Source organism: Thermobia domestica, chromosome 8, assembly GCF_964235325.1.
Source record: "Thermobia domestica chromosome 8, izTheDome1.hap1.1, whole genome shotgun sequence".
Lineage (NCBI taxonomy): Eukaryota > Metazoa > Arthropoda > Insecta > Zygentoma > Lepismatidae > Thermobia > Thermobia domestica.
This window is the reverse complement of record NC_137461.1, coordinates 229,688,749-229,706,371: the sequence shown is the minus strand read 5'-3', so window position 1 is coordinate 229,706,371 and position 17,623 is coordinate 229,688,749. Positions and strand designations below refer to the sequence as shown.

The 17,623-nt window shown below is 33.9% G+C and overlaps 1 protein-coding gene across 4 annotated transcripts in view; it reads right to left on the bottom strand.

Moving 5' to 3' along the window:
• LOC145693468 (rhomboid-related protein 4-like) overlaps window positions 1–16,608 on the bottom strand; it is a 45,753-nt gene extending 29,145 nt beyond the window's left edge. For 2 of the 4 annotated variants that reach the window (XR_014132783.1, XM_081769501.1), the window contains exons 1-3: window positions 16,275–16,608; window positions 6,064–6,208; window positions 1,418–1,745 (exon numbers count right to left, since the gene is read on the bottom strand). Coding sequence is in view for 3 of the 4 variants with exons in the window: in XM_081769501.1 (XP_081625627.1) it covers window positions 1,418–1,745; window positions 6,064–6,183 (448 nt within the window). In the remaining variant the exon portion in view is untranslated. The other 2 variants (XM_081769503.1, XM_081769504.1) reach the window with 2 other exon arrangements.
• Window positions 16,609–17,623: the final 1,015 nt, after the last annotated feature.

Genomic DNA, 17,623 nt, shown 5'->3' with positions numbered 1-17,623 from the left:
ACTTCACAATTATATTCATTATGAATGAAATTGTGAATTACTGGACATGCTTTATATTTTATCATACTATTTGCCAAATTTAGCGAAATGAGAGTTTTACTACAGCGGCAAATTCAACAATTAGCCTAGAAAAACAACGCATTGACTCTTCTTTCTTCAGACAGACAGACACACATACACAGACAGAGAGAGAGAGAAAGGGTGTTCCTTTGGTTGGAATGTTTTTTGAGTTAGGTTCGTGGCGTCTCGCGAGTAGAAATCTTGCAAATAATGTTGGTTTTACAAAGGGCGTAAATGGGCATCCGGTACATCAGTACTACAAATGAAAAGTGAAAGGAAAGGAAGCATGACTGTATTTTCTACATTTTCGGCGCTGAAGAATGCCGTTACTGCATTTTACTAATCATATCCAAACCCCATTCATGCTACACCATATATCGGCTAAATATAGTTTGAACTTATTTTCTCTGCTGCCAATGCGCCTTTTTTTAAAGAACTTTTTTTTATTACACACTCAGAAACAAGGTCAGGATGACCCGAAACTTCAGAAGGCCTGTTGGATGATCCACTAGCAACAAACCAACAAAGGGAAGGAAAGGCAGAGTGGAAAACTGTTTTGTAGCCCAAAGTCGAGGTATTTTTTTCTTGTAGCAACCGACCCTTCAAAAAAAAATTCTTTTATATAATAGTGATTTTTTTCAGCTTGCTCCTTATTTTAGCTTCCGTGGTAATACTGAAAGATGCATCGCAATTTCCGATACTTTTTTTTCAATTTGTATCGCATTTCCATGTTTTTGCATCGCAAACTGCGATGCGACACGGATTAGAAAAAAAAAAAAACGCTGATCACATATACAGATATATATATATATATATATATATATATATATATATATATATATATATATATATATAGATAGATAGATAGATAGATAGATAGATAGATAGATAGATAGATACGTAAGAGATAAATACCATTACTTACATGTTATCAGTTCAATTCAATACATGTGGTAATGTTTATTAACCTATATACTTGTAACTTTTTTTTTTCAGTGGTAAGTTTAAGTATACCGGTTCTGAACTCTAAGTTTGAACCCAATAAAAATGAAGCAACATAAGAAGGGAACAAAAAGGAAAAAAAAAATATCACTGCATCATTAACCGTTCAAATTGAAAGAAATAAATTCAGACTTGCTTTAATAATAAGTTATTCTATTACACTGAAGTGTTATAAGTAATGTGATTCTCCAAGGAATGCAAGAATTCTTTGAAGAAGTCATACTGAAGAAAGCCAAAAGCCGGTCGCTAAAACCCCTATGCTTAAGATTAACAAACTGGGTCCTTAGGTGTGTACAAACTTTATTAATATTATTTTTACATCCCCTTAAAATATACCCAAAATATAAAATAGTACCTGAAAATCCGATGGCGCAAGTGTTCATATATGAATAATCATGGAAGAACTCCGCAAAAAGTTTCCCCAAAGTCACATACATTGCACTTGTAGCCACTGAGAAAAAGAGCACGAGAACTAAAAAATTTTTGCTACCATATCTCCTTTCTAATGTTCTTCCTTTCACAGCAAAGGATATCATATTATAATATAAATGTATATCGTCACCATGTTCAAAAGCCGACAACAACAATCTTTTGTAATCCTGGCCCTTCAGTATAGAAATGCTACTAATACAAACATCAATTTTACGCCAAGGCACATTAATTATTCCCATGTAGAGGAGAATCTGGAAAGAAAAAATAAAATATTAATTATATTACAGTAACACTTGTTAATTCAGCTAGTTTTGTAACTTGGCATTATTTTTGCGACCAAATTCTACAGCATGTATTACTTAAGGCAAAATCACGATTTTCTGTTTTTCAAATATCTATGAGGAAAATGCAAATTTAGTGTGTTCAAGCTATTAGTAGTCTTTTTCTTTCGCTTTCCTTTCCTAAACATTAAAGCGTCGAAGTCTAGATATAATCTAGACTTTGCAAGGAAGAAAATTAAGAAAGAAAAAAGTTCTTAGCTGTGGGATAATTGATGACTTGGAATGCTATTTACAGGTATTAAAACAGACAAGCACAACTGATCAAAGAGTGAATAAAAGTACATATACGAGGGTAATTCGGAAAGTAACCGCGGTGCTAATAGTAGTGGGTGGAACATCCCCGTTGTTACATTTGTGATTCAATAAAGTCCAAGCTGTGCTAGAGATAACATCATACTGCCGACCGGTTACAACGTCACAAAACATATTCTGCCATAGAAATCCCGCCAAATGCGAGGTATGCGGAGTGATAAGATTTCTTCGAACAAAAATTCTAAGCTGCAGACATTCATCTTGAATTGTGTGCTGTATATAGCGGCCAAAACATTACGAATGAAAATGTGCGTCACTAGATCAGATTTTTCAAAGAAGGAATAACAAACATTTTGGATGAACTGGAGTGATACCCTCACAGTTCTCAGCGAACACAAGATCTTTAAAGCGCCAATCTAAATGGGACGTGTTTGATCATCTCCCATACAGCTTGGAATAGGCTCCTCCTGATTTTCATCTGTTCACTCAGATGAAAAAATTGTTTGAGGCACAACACTTCACGAATGACAAAGATCTTTAAAAATGCTGTAACAGATTGGTTGAATTCCCAGGCAGCCAAATTTTATACAGAAGGCATTTGTAAGTTTTTGTGAAACGCTACAAGTGTTTGAATTTACATGGCCACTATGTTGAAAAACAGACGACAGCTGTACATTTCAGATATATGTTTAAAACAATGTATGGAGATTTATCATCTGTAATCAAAGAGACATTACTTTCCAAATTACTCTCGTAGTTTTTGAAATACACGGAATATTGAAAACCAGTATTACGAACTTTCTTCACCTAAAACTCTCAGTGGCATTAGTTATAACTAATTGTTGCAGAGTAAATAACAGCTAATACGAAATTATAACTGTAAATTAATTATAACGTGCGAACTAAGTATTTATTCAATTGAAACGTTTAGTATTTTTGTGTTTTAAAATTATTTTATACAACTTCGCTTATGGCTAGAGCCCGGATTTTATGTAATATCAATCCCTAAAATATGTAAATATGTAATAAAAATGACTGAAATATGTAAAAAATGTAAATTCGTATTTATACATTACAATACATACGTAATGTAAAGTGTAAATATTTTTAACATTGATTCTTATTTTCTATTAAATTTCTTTCCTCACAAAAGGATGTGCTTATTTTAAAAGGACTTACGAAATTCAAGTTACAATATTAGAATGCTTAACATTCAGTATTCTTGATCTCCTGCAATGTACTTTCAAATATTAACCACAGTTTGAATATATTTAATTATATAACTTACAATATGTCACCACCAGATATATTTCAGAATGTTCAGAAGTAAATGTTCGTTGTCCGTATTTTTTCCACTCAAAATGCACTTACAAAAATTTAAGTTACCTGGGCAGGCACTGTTTGAATACGTTCAATTATTTACTTTACAATATGTCACTATGTACATTTCCAAATGTTCAGAAGTAAATGTTAGTCGCCGATCACACAATATGTTCTTGTACGCAGAGAAACTTCTCTCTACGTCACCAGAAGTAGACGGAGCATGCTTCAAGCGTACCATATCGCTCACAACTTTGGGGTCCTTAAAGTTTGAGCTGTGAGTACCGATACAGATGAGTCCACCGAAAATGAGTCAAGCACAGATTTGACTTCTTCAAATTTCCCTTGGGGATAATTCGTCAGAAACTTCACGGGCACAATATTTTTCAAGGAAATCCTAGAACTTCGGTACTTGAATTTTATTCCACGGGATGTATGCTCCAATCATTGCTTCGCACATTTCCTTGCATAACACACTGCATGCAGAATCCTCGTTAGTAGAACCTGCTTCTTTTCACTTCATAATTGTTTGTTTTAACATAAAGTGAAGTGCGAATATGCTGCTCTATCTGAGACTTCATAGTGCACTCAACTAAAAACATCGGTGATAAATGTATCATCGACTGGTATCCAGGATTGCAACTTCTGAAATAACGAGGACGCGAGCGGAGGTATTCCGGCTTTGTACAGCTAAACACAGAGTAAATATCGAAGCAAGCCCTTCTTAAAACTACAATGGTTAAAATGAAAAGTTGACGAATTATGTACACCAAATCCTACGGTTGAGTTAACATTCAGCATTTGTGGACAGCGGCTATAAATAAATAAATAAATAAATAAATAAATAAAAAAACGCTCACAACAGTAAAGTAGGGATGAAAGATAAGTACCGCTCAGTTTTATACTTGTCGCCTTCCATTATTGGTCTTTTCGTTGGTTGTGTGTTGATTGCCGCTCCCTGTTGCGAGCTGGCCACTAAAACATTGTCGTCTCCTAATGTAATTGTTAGGATGTGGCAAATCACGGATCTGCTATGTACGTACAATGAAGGCAAATCACATTTTTAAGCTAGTGTATTGTCGGGAGTTGAACATAAGAAGAGGGAATGGAAAAAGAGACTTTACTTTTTATCTATCACACTAACGTGTAAGCCAGAAGTCCAATGGATTTTCCTCTTAAAGACTGTCTAATGTAAAGAATATTTCATATCTTAAGAATATGTAGCATTAAGTACAATATGTAATATAAAACTTGACTATGATAACCTTGCTGACGTAATTTGTCAACATTTTTTAATTCCACACATGTACATATAAAGGGGAAAATGTAATTACATAAACATCCGGACTCTACTTATGATTATTTAAACGCACTTTCATATTCAGAACACCTCTGGATTGTCCAAGCACAATAGGAAGTTGTGGCACAAATCATGCGGTCTGAGTGGAAGAGCATCAACTTCATGAGTGAGAGAGTGTATGACTGTTCTGGGAGCGGACTGGGCAGCGTAGTGGTCAATGCATCGGCATGGTACGCCAAAGATCCCAGATTCGAGTTGCAGTTCAGTCATGCACTTTTTCACTCTTTGTGTATTATAAATCTCAGTTTTCTATTTCACTGCCTAAGATGCAACTCTCTCTCTTAGGATATAAGCGTAACGATGAAACGCTTATCATTAGAAAAACTGATTCGTAGTTCAAGTACCTAGTGGAATTAAACTTGAAGATTTAGAATTGATAAACTGTTTTTTAAGACTTTGTAGCGATTTCACTTATGTAATTTCAAGTGATATTCATAATCAATCAAATGAAGAAAGAAAAAAAAAACTACACGTTTCAGAAGCGAGGAAAATCGTGAAATTTAAGAAGGAAAATGAACATTAGAGAAATAAAATTAACAGAGAACAGAGCACAAGGTACAAAACGTGAAAGGATAAACTGCTTTCAACTTATTTTAATGAGATATGTTGCACAGTATCAATATATGCAATAGCAATGCAAAGAAAAGTTTGACTGGAACATTATTAGAAACTAAAGGTTAAACATGAATTTTTCGTTTTAAAAGCAGTTCCTCCTCCACAATTAAAAAACGCTATCATTCCCGTTCCCTGCCTCCTTATCAGCGTCTGATTTTTTTCTGATCTTATCAGCGTCTAATTTTTTTCTGATAGAAGAATTAAGCTGAAGGTTTGAAATATTCAGTAAAAATTTTAGTTCTTTTTAGTGGAAATACGAAATTTTAAAATGTTGGCTGATTATTTAAATTGATAAATTTAGACGATCTATATAAAAACTTCATGAGGTTTAACTTACTCTTTTACGTCATAACTCTAGCAATTTACTGCTACAAGCAATTTTAAAACAATTATTTATCCTATTCTTTACTTGTTTATTAGTTTTTAACCAAATTAAAAACTATCGACATATATTGTTTTGCTTATGTAATATTTTTAACAATAATATAAGCACATAAAAGGAAATAATATCTTCCTCTACAACACAAAAGATAATTGCGTTAAAGTTCAATTTACAACTAAACTTTATCAATACCTCGTTTACATTGCAGCATAAACTAAGAGCAAAGGAAACTAGGAAAGATAAAACATAATATTAACTGAAGAGTGCATTGTATTTAGAAAGTAAAAACTAGAAGTTACCTGACCAACAATTGCAGCAAGCGTTACAGGCGGTATTGTATCATATCCCATGTTAAACAACTCGGCCAGCAATAGAACAACACCAAATTCTAATCCACGCCTTTCTCGCCCTCGTCTCATCTTCTGATACGAACAGCAACGACTACTGCAATACAAAATAAAAGTAGTGTGAATGAAAATTACATTTGAGCCTTCAAATAATAAGGCCCGGGTAGACTGTAGCCCAGGATTTCTTTCTTTTATATTTCCCTCTTTCTCTCAACTTCACTTAGTTTGCTAATTTTGTCACAATGTACTAAAACAGATCTATACACAATACGGGACGCCAGAAAGTTCTTATCCACCCATGATAGGGATGTGCTAGTACTGTAGTAACTTGTACAGATGATAGTTCTAAGCAAAGCAAATTCAAAGAGAAGATACGTGTATTGCACGATGTGCCAAAGCAGAAACCGGAATCATAACGGAGCTTAAATCAAAAAGGACTGAAAACACTTGGAAAAAGAAATGGGCAGAAATAAAAGAATTTGGAAACAATCACAATATAAATCTCATCCTAACTAATGTTCGTGCGTCAGATAAGCCTGCCACCTTGTCTAGTCTCAACTTGGATCCGAACGGAATGATAAATACTACCCAATTTGAACGGAAACGTCCGCTGATGGTTTCAAAAATGTCTTGATGGTTACGTCATAACGTCTTCTGTTGGACAATCCGGAAGAGCTAACCCAGAGAACTCAAGTGAAACAGTAAAATTGAGCTTAAAAACTAGTGCATGTGTAAACTTTATTACCAGTACTAGAAATCATGACTGAAACTTAAAAGAAAATTTGCCGATGAAGCATTACAATTGGCTAGTTCGTGTGAAGATTTTCTTCACCTACAGGGAGAGAAAGCAGTTTTATTATTTTTATTTTATTTTATTTATCAACGCATATCCTGTTCCAGGTTTGAACAGAATCATGTTTCAAACAGAAATGAAAATTTTATGGAATGTCATCGAAGCAAGTGGAACCAATCTTCAAGAAAAGAGTTGAGAACCAATCTTAAAGAGTTAGTTGAAACCTTAAAAGCTAAATATGGAGAAAAAGAATAACAATAAATTTCACATTTGTTTGTTTTTATTGCTAACTTCACCATCTTTATTCCTGACTTCATGACCATCTTTATTCCCGAACTGAGAGTTTATAACATTCTCTTTAAAAATGTTTCAGAAGATTTACAGTTTACGGATATCGCTTTCCGGGTTCGCCTAGGATTGGAATCCCTGTATGTGATTATCAAGTGTTCAACACTTATTCTCATTCTTCTGTTGCACAAACATCTATTAGGACGGCAGATGATACATTGATGTAAACTGTAAAAGAGTAACTTAGCAAACAAGAGTACATGTATTTCTTAAATCTTTTCTTCTCTCTACATATATAGTGGCAATTCTCAAGATTAGGTCGATATAGGGCTTACTTATCAGATTCTAGCGCCAATCACTATTATATTCAGTCCGGCACACATACCTCAGGCACGAACTCAGAAATATCCATTAATGGAAGAATCTATCATTACGACCACTAGTCGACTATATACATTTAATTGCCATCCTATATATATATATATATATATATAAATACATGTATATGTATTCAGAACCTCTACAACGAAACTGAAACTAGTTTTCATAACAACATAATCAGACTGTACCATATAGCATTTATTAATTTGATTTCCGACCAATAGTTGCATAAATACAGAAATATATATATCTAGATATCAGATGCTTCGAGAATTTAATCATCGTTGGGTGAGAGCAGTAGCTGAGGGAACCCGTAGTTCTTTTACTCGCACATACTAATTTCATTAGACATATCACAATACAACACTAAACACTAATCTGAAAATTGACTTTTGACAGGAATATACAACAAATCCTGAGTATTAATAGTTAGTAAGCTGTATTCACTTTAACGACGTTTGTCTATAAATTCTATCGTTTGTCGTTACACAATTAGATTTCACATATCTCCATCTTTTTAATCAACAACTATATTATATTATTTTTTTCTTTTTCTTCCGACAAGTTACTTCCTAAGACTAATATCATAAATATGTTTACAAACATCAAAGGAAACATAATTACATCGCATTGGATTACACAGATCACTTACACATTAAAAGGAAAACAAATTAATAAAATTATAATTCTGAATATTAAAATAACCGAAATATATTTTAGAACACTGTAAATCATGGCCTTTCTGAATATAATATATCTTTGGAATTAAATAAATAATTCTAGAAATTCTTTTTCTCATACCCAAATTAGCTACCGTCAAATGGGGTGAATAGAAACACATTTTTGGCTATATGAGTATATAAGTTTGGTGACGTTAAAGATTTCGCGTATCAAAGTATTCCAAAAAACCGGTCTTAATATGCTAATGAAGTTAAGTAAACGTCATATTAATTTATCAACCCCACTTTTCTTCACCTTGATTTTTCTTAATGTTTTTATTCACCCCATGGATAGGGGTGAATAGAAACAATGACTTTATTTTCATTGTTGTTCCTTTTATACTATTGGAAAGGTAAAAAGAAACAGTGTGTTTGTTGAAACGAATTATTTATTTGATATCTGCAAGATATAAGTTCAATAAGACCAACATTTTCTAAGTTACAAACTTATAAAACAATACAACGTACAAAGTAGGTACAAACGACCATACAGTTTTGATGATATTTGAAAAAAAAAAAAACTTAACCACTGAAATTATTAGGGAAACTTATCATATACTTAAAGCGTGCTGACCAACTGCTAATAGGACCCAACTGTTTCTTCACAATATCCTCATGTAGTAAGAACGATTAGTCAAAAGTTTCTGAAAATTTCATTGTGTTTGGTGCTCTTATAAAACACTCCCATATCTCCACCATGTTCACAATTTCGCACTTCGGTAGTGAATAGCCTCACCGAGTATTTTAGCCTCCCATAAACCTTTACCACAGCAAAATCACCAGCTTTAGAAAACCATCATCTAGTTCGTGATCGTCTGGAATGTTGTCTTCTGGAGTGTTGCCTTTCTCCTCTTCCGACAATACACGGGTTAAACTTAAATCTTTGTCACTATCGTGAAGAGAATAATAGTCGAAGCTCTGTGATGACGAGTGTTCTACATGCATCAACTTTCTTGTTCGTGAGAGATCCGTTCGTTCCGTTGCTGTCGGAGTAAGAGAGCCCAGGTTGAGTTTCGTTGTGATTTGATGAAAGTATCATTTTCAGAATACAAACCAAAATTCTTACCAGAAACAACATCTATTCGTACTCTCTTCTTCCGTGTTTAATTTTTTTCATTTTCTCGCATGCTCTTGAGAAGATACATAAGGGAACGGTCTACAGTCTGAAATGTTTCTTGCTGTTCTGTTTCTTCTCGTTCAGTGTCTCTTTTTGGCAGCATCCTCAGTACTTGGTCTCGAGAAAGGGAAAAAATTCCACACTTTTCAAATCCAGCTTTTTTTTTTTTTTTTTTTTTTTTTTTTTTTTTTTTTTAAAGAAGACGGAAATTTGTTCTTAGAGATGGTTGATTCATTCCTATCAGGTCCTTTTTTCGCTCCTCAAAAATTTTCCACTCCTCAAGAAGTGTTTCTATTCACACCATTAATTAAAAATCATAACAAAACCCAGCAAAGTTAAATTTTGATTACAAATAATTTACAAAAGGAAAACTTTTACTATGAACCTCATTAAATGAAACAACAAACAACAAAATAGACATATGTTCAAACGCAACAAATATGAAAATGTCATACTTACCAAGAAAGTTTGCGGAGCGCCAAAGTACCGTGTAGGATTTCAGTAACATATTAATGCTGCTGCCATCTACCTCAGTGTTCCCAACTCACTAAAACATTTTGTCTCTGCTGTGAACACTTTAGCCATATAAGACTATGTTAAGAAATTTCAGTTTTGTTGATTAATTTATCGTCCAGATAAATCCAAAACTAATCTGGGAGTGTTTGTTTCTATTCACCCCATTTGACGGTATTATAAAGACATGAAAATTATATTATTTGTTAAAGTATTAAACGTCTGTAACGGAAATTTAGGTCCGTTACAAGTTGTAGTAAATAAAACTAAATAACAGTAAGAAAATGGTCAAAAATGAGTTATTTATATTAACTCCACATTCCGAGACCGACCGAAAGGTCTGCCCCCGAACAGACAATTCGTAACTCCGCCCATGTTACCATCTCATTAATATGTGTGTTAATTTATGTCTTAACAGGTCCTGTTGAATTGATGTTACAGCCAGAAAAGCAGGTGAAGGCCGAATGTTGGGCAAAATCGAATACCGAGTTCTGATTAAGTTCCTCCATCTTCAAGGAAAATCGGTACAAACGATACATAGAGAAAAACAGCTGTCAGATATAAACATCTTATAACACAGTAAAATGCCGCAGAGAGATTTCAAATGTCACAAAAATCAACAGGATGACTCAACAGAAGATCGTCTGACTATTAACCGTTTAGTTTGGCAGGCAAATATTAGTAGAAGTTCATTTACACCATATTATATGACATTGGGCAAAGTGGCAGCAAGGTAGACCCCTTTTCAAAAACAGCAACGTGCATAATGTGCACAAGCATTTCGATCTACAAAACAATGTTCCGATACACGGTGTAGAGGAAACATCCACTTTTGTGCGCCAATGTGATTATGAAATTTTGCGCTCCACCAAATTCACCGATCCAGTTCCGTCTGATTACTTTCTCTTCCTAAATATGAAGAAACATTTGCAGATGAAGAAGAGATCATTAATGCGATGAAAACTTGATTTGCCTCCAACTCTTTAGACTTTCAAGCAGACGATATTAACACACTTACCCATAAAAGTGAGAAATATACGACAACATAAGGTGAATATGATGAAGTCCATGGGCCAAGATGCAAATCCCGAGTTCATCTCTATCACGGTGAGGTTAAGAGGTATTTCACAATGCACATTTTGCTGGGTTATTTGACAGGGAATTACCCATTGACCAAGCAAGCTTTTATGTAAAACTACTTCGCCTACAACGATCTTGAAAGAATTCCAGGGTTAAATTCCTCAGATAGTTTGTGAAGCACCCCAAATGTGTGGCACACGCAAGGCATATGTTTTTAAGCTATATGAAGTGGCTTTTCACTATCCTCCTTTATGCGTATACTCACCATCGTTCATGAGCCTTCTCCGTACGGATGCAGCTCCCCCCACTTTGCTAGGCTCCTGCTATTACTCGGCTAGATAGTATTGGTGTTTTTTAATGCTGACTAAACTTTCGCAGATGGCGGCCCCGAATTGGACCCACAAGAATCTGTTTTTAACGTTGTATTACTATTTATTTGTTATTATTTTAATACCTAAGATTATTCCTTTTCATTTCAATTGTTCAGTTTTAACTGTTAACAAATATTTCTTATTTTAATGCTTTCTTTCCTCTGTACTAAATACACATTCATCTGTTATATCACTGCGCAAAATTAGTACCTTCCAATTGTTAAGTGTTGCAAACTGTGCACTATTTAGAAATAACGAAAACAATGAAACCTTACCGTTACTTGTTTCCAAGCAGCACTAGAACAAAACCCTACCAGTGATATATAAATAAATTTTGAAAGAGGGGAGTGGGGGAGCAGCCCTAATCAAACATTCTGAAACGCATACGAAAATACTTCTTTCCTGAACAAGATTCCCGCATAAGGGAATATTTATATTTAAGAAGCATGAACTTCACTTAGCAGGAAATGCATTTTTACTACAGACCCCCCCCATACCCCAAACTTATGTTATTTTAAAATATACATATTTTTAGAAGAAATCCTTCAACCATAATCGAATTTTGGTTAATTACTAATTTCGAATAATTTATTTTACCTTAACTCATCCAACTTGTCCTAAAAACAACAAAAACAAGCAGGGACATCATAACACATCAGACAATGCAAACAACTGAATTTCAAAGAATACACCACACTATATGCACAAAAAGCATTTTGTATACCCTTAAAACTCAAACACACAAACACAATAGAATTAAGAAATATAACACTAAAATAAACTATAAAATGTACACAAAACATACGAAATCTAAATCAACATATTGCAATATATAAATACTTCGACTGAACACAATACAATCACATACATATCACGTCTACCGTCAAAGCGTCAATAAACAATTCAACATCTACTCCGAATACGGGAACGAAACTGAATGGAATTTCGAATAAAATAAAAAGCAAATTAAAATAAAATTTATACACAGAAAATCACAGATATAACAAAAAATTCATTTACCTACAGTAGTTATTACTTTATGTATAAAACAATAAACCTACATATGACTAGTGCGCTTTATTGCACTGTTCAAAGAGTGAAGTTCAGCTTTCTAAGTTTCGGTAATAGTATATTTCAATGATTTAAAAAAAAAAATCCAAAAAACTGAAAGAAAAGAACGCAGAATTAAGAATAAAGAACGAAAAGGAACCAAAACAAGGTAGGTATGTAAAATATATTTCACTGATTTTACAAAGGGGGACCTGTGTTCTAGAACCTTCCCGAGTTGTAACATGGCATACTGACAACCAACAATGTACAATGTTACTCCCTCCCCCTATATAAGGATGAAACACAAACACACATAATACAATGATATGGTGCCTCAAAGTACGCAGAAATTAATATTGGAAGTAATACTTGTAAACGGGCATACTCACCGTCGCTAACGCGCCTCACCCTAGGGACGCAACCTCTCGCTGCTGCTCAGGCTTCCAACTGCGCTCCTACCGTGACTCCGTTACATAGCATTCGCGCTTTTCTGTCGCTATCTCGCACAAGTTGGTATGTTTTTTTAAGTTAAAACCATATTATATGCACTGCAGTTGTTATGCTTTAATTATAGTCAAACCCCTCCTAAAGTTAACCTGTACCTAACCTTCTCTTAAGAAACATTCTTAGGCAGTAAGAGTACATTTCCTGCTAAGAGAAATGCATAATTTATGAATATAAGTATAGCCTTGTGTGACAACCTATTCTAATGTACAGTACACTACGCTAATCTACACTTGTCCATTCTCTGTTCTTCTACTCTATCTTATTCTATAGTTTACTGTGCAACTTTACTATAATCTATTAGTTCTTAACTGTTCTACTCTATTCTATTCTATTTTAACATGTCCTATTCGTGGATGCTAACCTTAATGTACGCTAAATTTCTTCCTTAGTCTACGCTACTTTACTCATGTCTATTCTACGCTACCCTATGCTATGCTAGTCTATCTTATTGTACGTTACAATAAGCCTACTCTATTACACAATCAAACACATTTGCTAAAAAGGAGTATGTTTAGTAGAAGGGGTCCAGTAAGTAAAAAACACAAAATTTACAGGAGAAATGAATGATGCAAGTACTTAGACGTGGAAGGTTCTAGAACACAGGTCCCCCTTTATAGGTTAGTAGCAAGGTTGGTTTCTTTCTGTATCAAAGTTTAGTATTTAATTCACATAGTATTGCCGAGCGAGCGTGAACGAGTGACGGCGGGTTAGAGTCCTGCAAAACATGTTGGTTTGTCTTTCTTATAGCTAGATTGGAAAGGGGACTTGTGTTCTAGAACCATGCCACTTCGACGTAACATAACGTTACAAAATCTACCCTAATATTATTAGAAATAAGCGAAATTTTATGATTTTTTGGAAAATTACGCTGGATCTCTACACTAACATAATATAACAAACTAACCTAATGTGAACAGAAGTTACCAAAATCGTAACTTTTTTTTTAAAAGAAAAAAAGAGCTGGGTCCCTTCCGCTAAACATAAGCCGCTAAAAAGCTCATACTTATTGTTATTTATTCAGAAAAGCATTTTCAACTTTTAATAACTGTTTAATACTGTTCAACCAGTTCTAATCTACACGCCTTCGAGCACATAAAAAAAAACATAATTACATTTCGTTAATATATATATATATATATATATATATATATATATATATATATATATATATATATATATATATATATATATATATATATATATATATAATTAATACACAAAGTTTTCTTCTCTTCAACGTTGCATATCACTGGTATCAACGAAATCGACTCTTTTGTATTTTTTCCAGCAGAAATTAGCCGAACAATTTACACTACTTGCTAAAAGCATACATGTATTTCTCGTATGTAAATAGTGTTTCGGGAACACTCCTGTGCTATTAACAAACTTAACATTAATGCATTAAGATTATTCAGCAGCTATATGTACATATTACACCACCACCCCAAGTAATTAGTTCAATCACAAATTAAAAATTAAATTTAGTAAGCTATACTATTCCATTTGACAATATGCATACTTCTAACATTTATAAATTTCGCCCAAAGTAATTCATTATATTTCACTTTATATTACAACGAACTATTCATCATTTTAAACATTCTGTCACAATGAAAATATCTCCTCATACAAAATTCCCCGCTACATGCTTGCGTAAGAGCAGCAAAATGTAAACAATCAATATGGCGTTCATCCGTCAAATTTTTTACTAAGGATTTCTATTGATATTTAAATAAAAGGCATTTATTCCGAAGTTGGGCGTCCGCTTTCACCACGTTTTTTCGCTGTTATCTCCTTTCCACACTTTCTGCAATTTGTTATTAGGTTCATTAATACGTGCTCTTCACAAACTTTTAAAAGATTTTGCTCGTTATTAATGTATTGCTTCACAAATATTAAAACTGTTAGTTCATTGCCCTTGTACATTCGCCATGTTGATAACATAAATGTTCGTTTCTTTCGCACAATGCAACTGTTCGGTTACCTTGCGCCAAGTATTTCCCTCCGCTCGCCGTATAGTCCCATGTTTATAACCGCTTATATATAACAAATAAACAGATTTTTCGAGACTCTTATATATTATCTAGCATACAAACGATCAAATTATCCATATCCTTCCTGTAAATTTTAAAAATTTTGCTAGAAACGGACGCCAAACTTTGGAATTTAACCCAAATAAAATTTATAGTTACTTACAGGTGAGCTACAGTCTGCATTACAGGTGATAATAAACCGATAGCATTATGTTACTGAAAACAAAGCAAACAATGCACTTTTATCTACTGGGGAAGTACCATACCAGGTACCGTATGTCATATATTAATTTACTTTATACCGCATCAATACGCGAACTAATATAATTCAGAATTTAATTCGTTTTTCAACTTAATGAATCACCGTGCACTAATCCCCTTTAGGCCTATGTTTAGCAGAAGGGGTCCAGCTCTTTTCTCTAAAAAATGTTACAATTTTGATAATTTCTGTTCACATTCGGTTAGTTTCTGTTATATTAGTGTAGGAGTCCCGCATAATTTTCCAAAAAAATTATAGAATCTCGCTTATTTCTACTATTAGGTTAGGTTAGATTTGGTTACATTACGTTACGTCTAAGTACTTGCATCATTCATTTCTCCTGTAAGTTTTGTGTTTTTTACGTGCTTCTGGACCCCTTGTACGGCTTGTGTATAGCCCGCTCCCCCGAGTTCTTCGTCACCGGAACACGACGAGTCACTACCACTACTACGGGCTAAACATACTCCCACCTTTATTACGTTTCTTGAACTCTCAAGCTGACATTTCGTTATTGTTTATTTCTTCATACATGTTGGATTTCGGGGCTGCAATTTGCGGGAGTTTACTCTTAATTACCACCTACACAAGTTGGCATTGTGTTTTAAAGTTGGTTCGTCCTTTATGCACTTTAATTTTCATCCCATATGGCAACTTTTCCAATATGACAGTTTGCAACTTTGAACATTTGAAAGGTGCCACTTTTGCGCAGTGATTTAATATCGATGAATACTTAGTAAAATAACGTTTGAAACAGCTTTATATCTCTCCGATTGTGGGGGTCCAACAACGGAACCTTAGCCGGATTCCATAACTGAGTAAATATAACTATTCGGATAGCCGGATTCCATAACATACCTGGTCAATGCCACTACTCTAAATTTTAATAACTATCACTAATCACTTACCTCCCACAGTATTCCTAAGGTTGAGATACACTGTACTTATGAAATTGTGCTTCATCATACGAAACTGTGGGATGACGTAATTGGTCTCAACTCTATGCAAGTTGTTCATATTTATTATGAAATGAAGACTTTAGATTATTTTCTTACCTCTTAAACAATAAAACGTTGAATGTAAAATGAATTAAATTTTTAGTCTATGGTTTTACTTTCCTTCACAAATTACAGTGCCAGGTCCTTTTAATATGCAAACATCATTCACTCTGGTAAAGAGAAAATGAACAATCAACAAGATTAGTTATTCTGCACAGTCACATTACACCACGTCACCAGTAAATTCCGGAACTTTAAACTTCATATTATCTTTTAAAACGTTGGTCAGAAATAGTACATTTAAAAGTAAAACTAATAAATATAAAAACAACCTTTACAAAACTACGCGCGCTGCTGTTATATTTGTTCGTAGTTTATCATTTCTTTTTCTTCTTTTCTAATTATATATCCAATAATAATAATAAATCAGGTCGCGTCTTCCGTGCTATGTCGTCAAAATCACTGAAATTGGAACAATAATTGATTTAATATGTGTAATAAAACCACAAAAGTAAGAAAAATGGGTGTTATGGACGAACCGAACTGTCTAGTTCCGAACAGATTGTCAAAATTAGGAAATATTAATTAAATGCGAAGGCGAGGTTGCATAAAGATATATAATAAACCCAATATAAACACTGGTAGCATGAAGATAAAGGTCAAAATGCAAATTAATTGTTCATGAAATGAAATGAAATCTCTGAGTTTTACGTCCCACGATTATGCCGGTGAGGCTAAAAGATACGGTGAAGATGAGAAATATTGGTGGAATGAAGAGTGGGAGGAAACGGGAGAACCCCGAGAAAACCCACGAACACGGTGTTTGTCCACCACAAAGTCCACACGGCGCGAGCTGGGATCGAACCAGGGACCCAAGCACCGGAGGTGCAAATTAATTGTTCAAAAATAAAAATATTTAAATTGTTTGAACGCTTTCCTTTGAATATATATTTTTCCGTATAATCAACTGACGTTCTCTTCTTCATTGACAGTTGGTGTATAAGATAAATGAGATAAATGAATGAACACACACACACACACACACATATATATATATATATATATATATATATATATATATATATATATATATATGTTGTGCAGCAGCTAGGCCACAGTTTATACTTGGTTTTAATCTTTTTAAAATATTTTAAACAGGAGAACACCGACTTATTTATACTTACAATAGAACCTTCAGGACTTAGCAGAACGTTTGTGCTCCAAGAAACATGGCACAGGGGCCATAGTCCAGGAGTGCATAGGACCACACCATCTAAAATTTGTATGCTAACCCCATTAAAATTTGCAAATTGTCATGGCACATAATATAGGACCACGATATGTTCCTTTGTAAGATTGACCGGTTCATCTCGTTCCCTTTTATAGGTAAAATATTGTGGAAAATT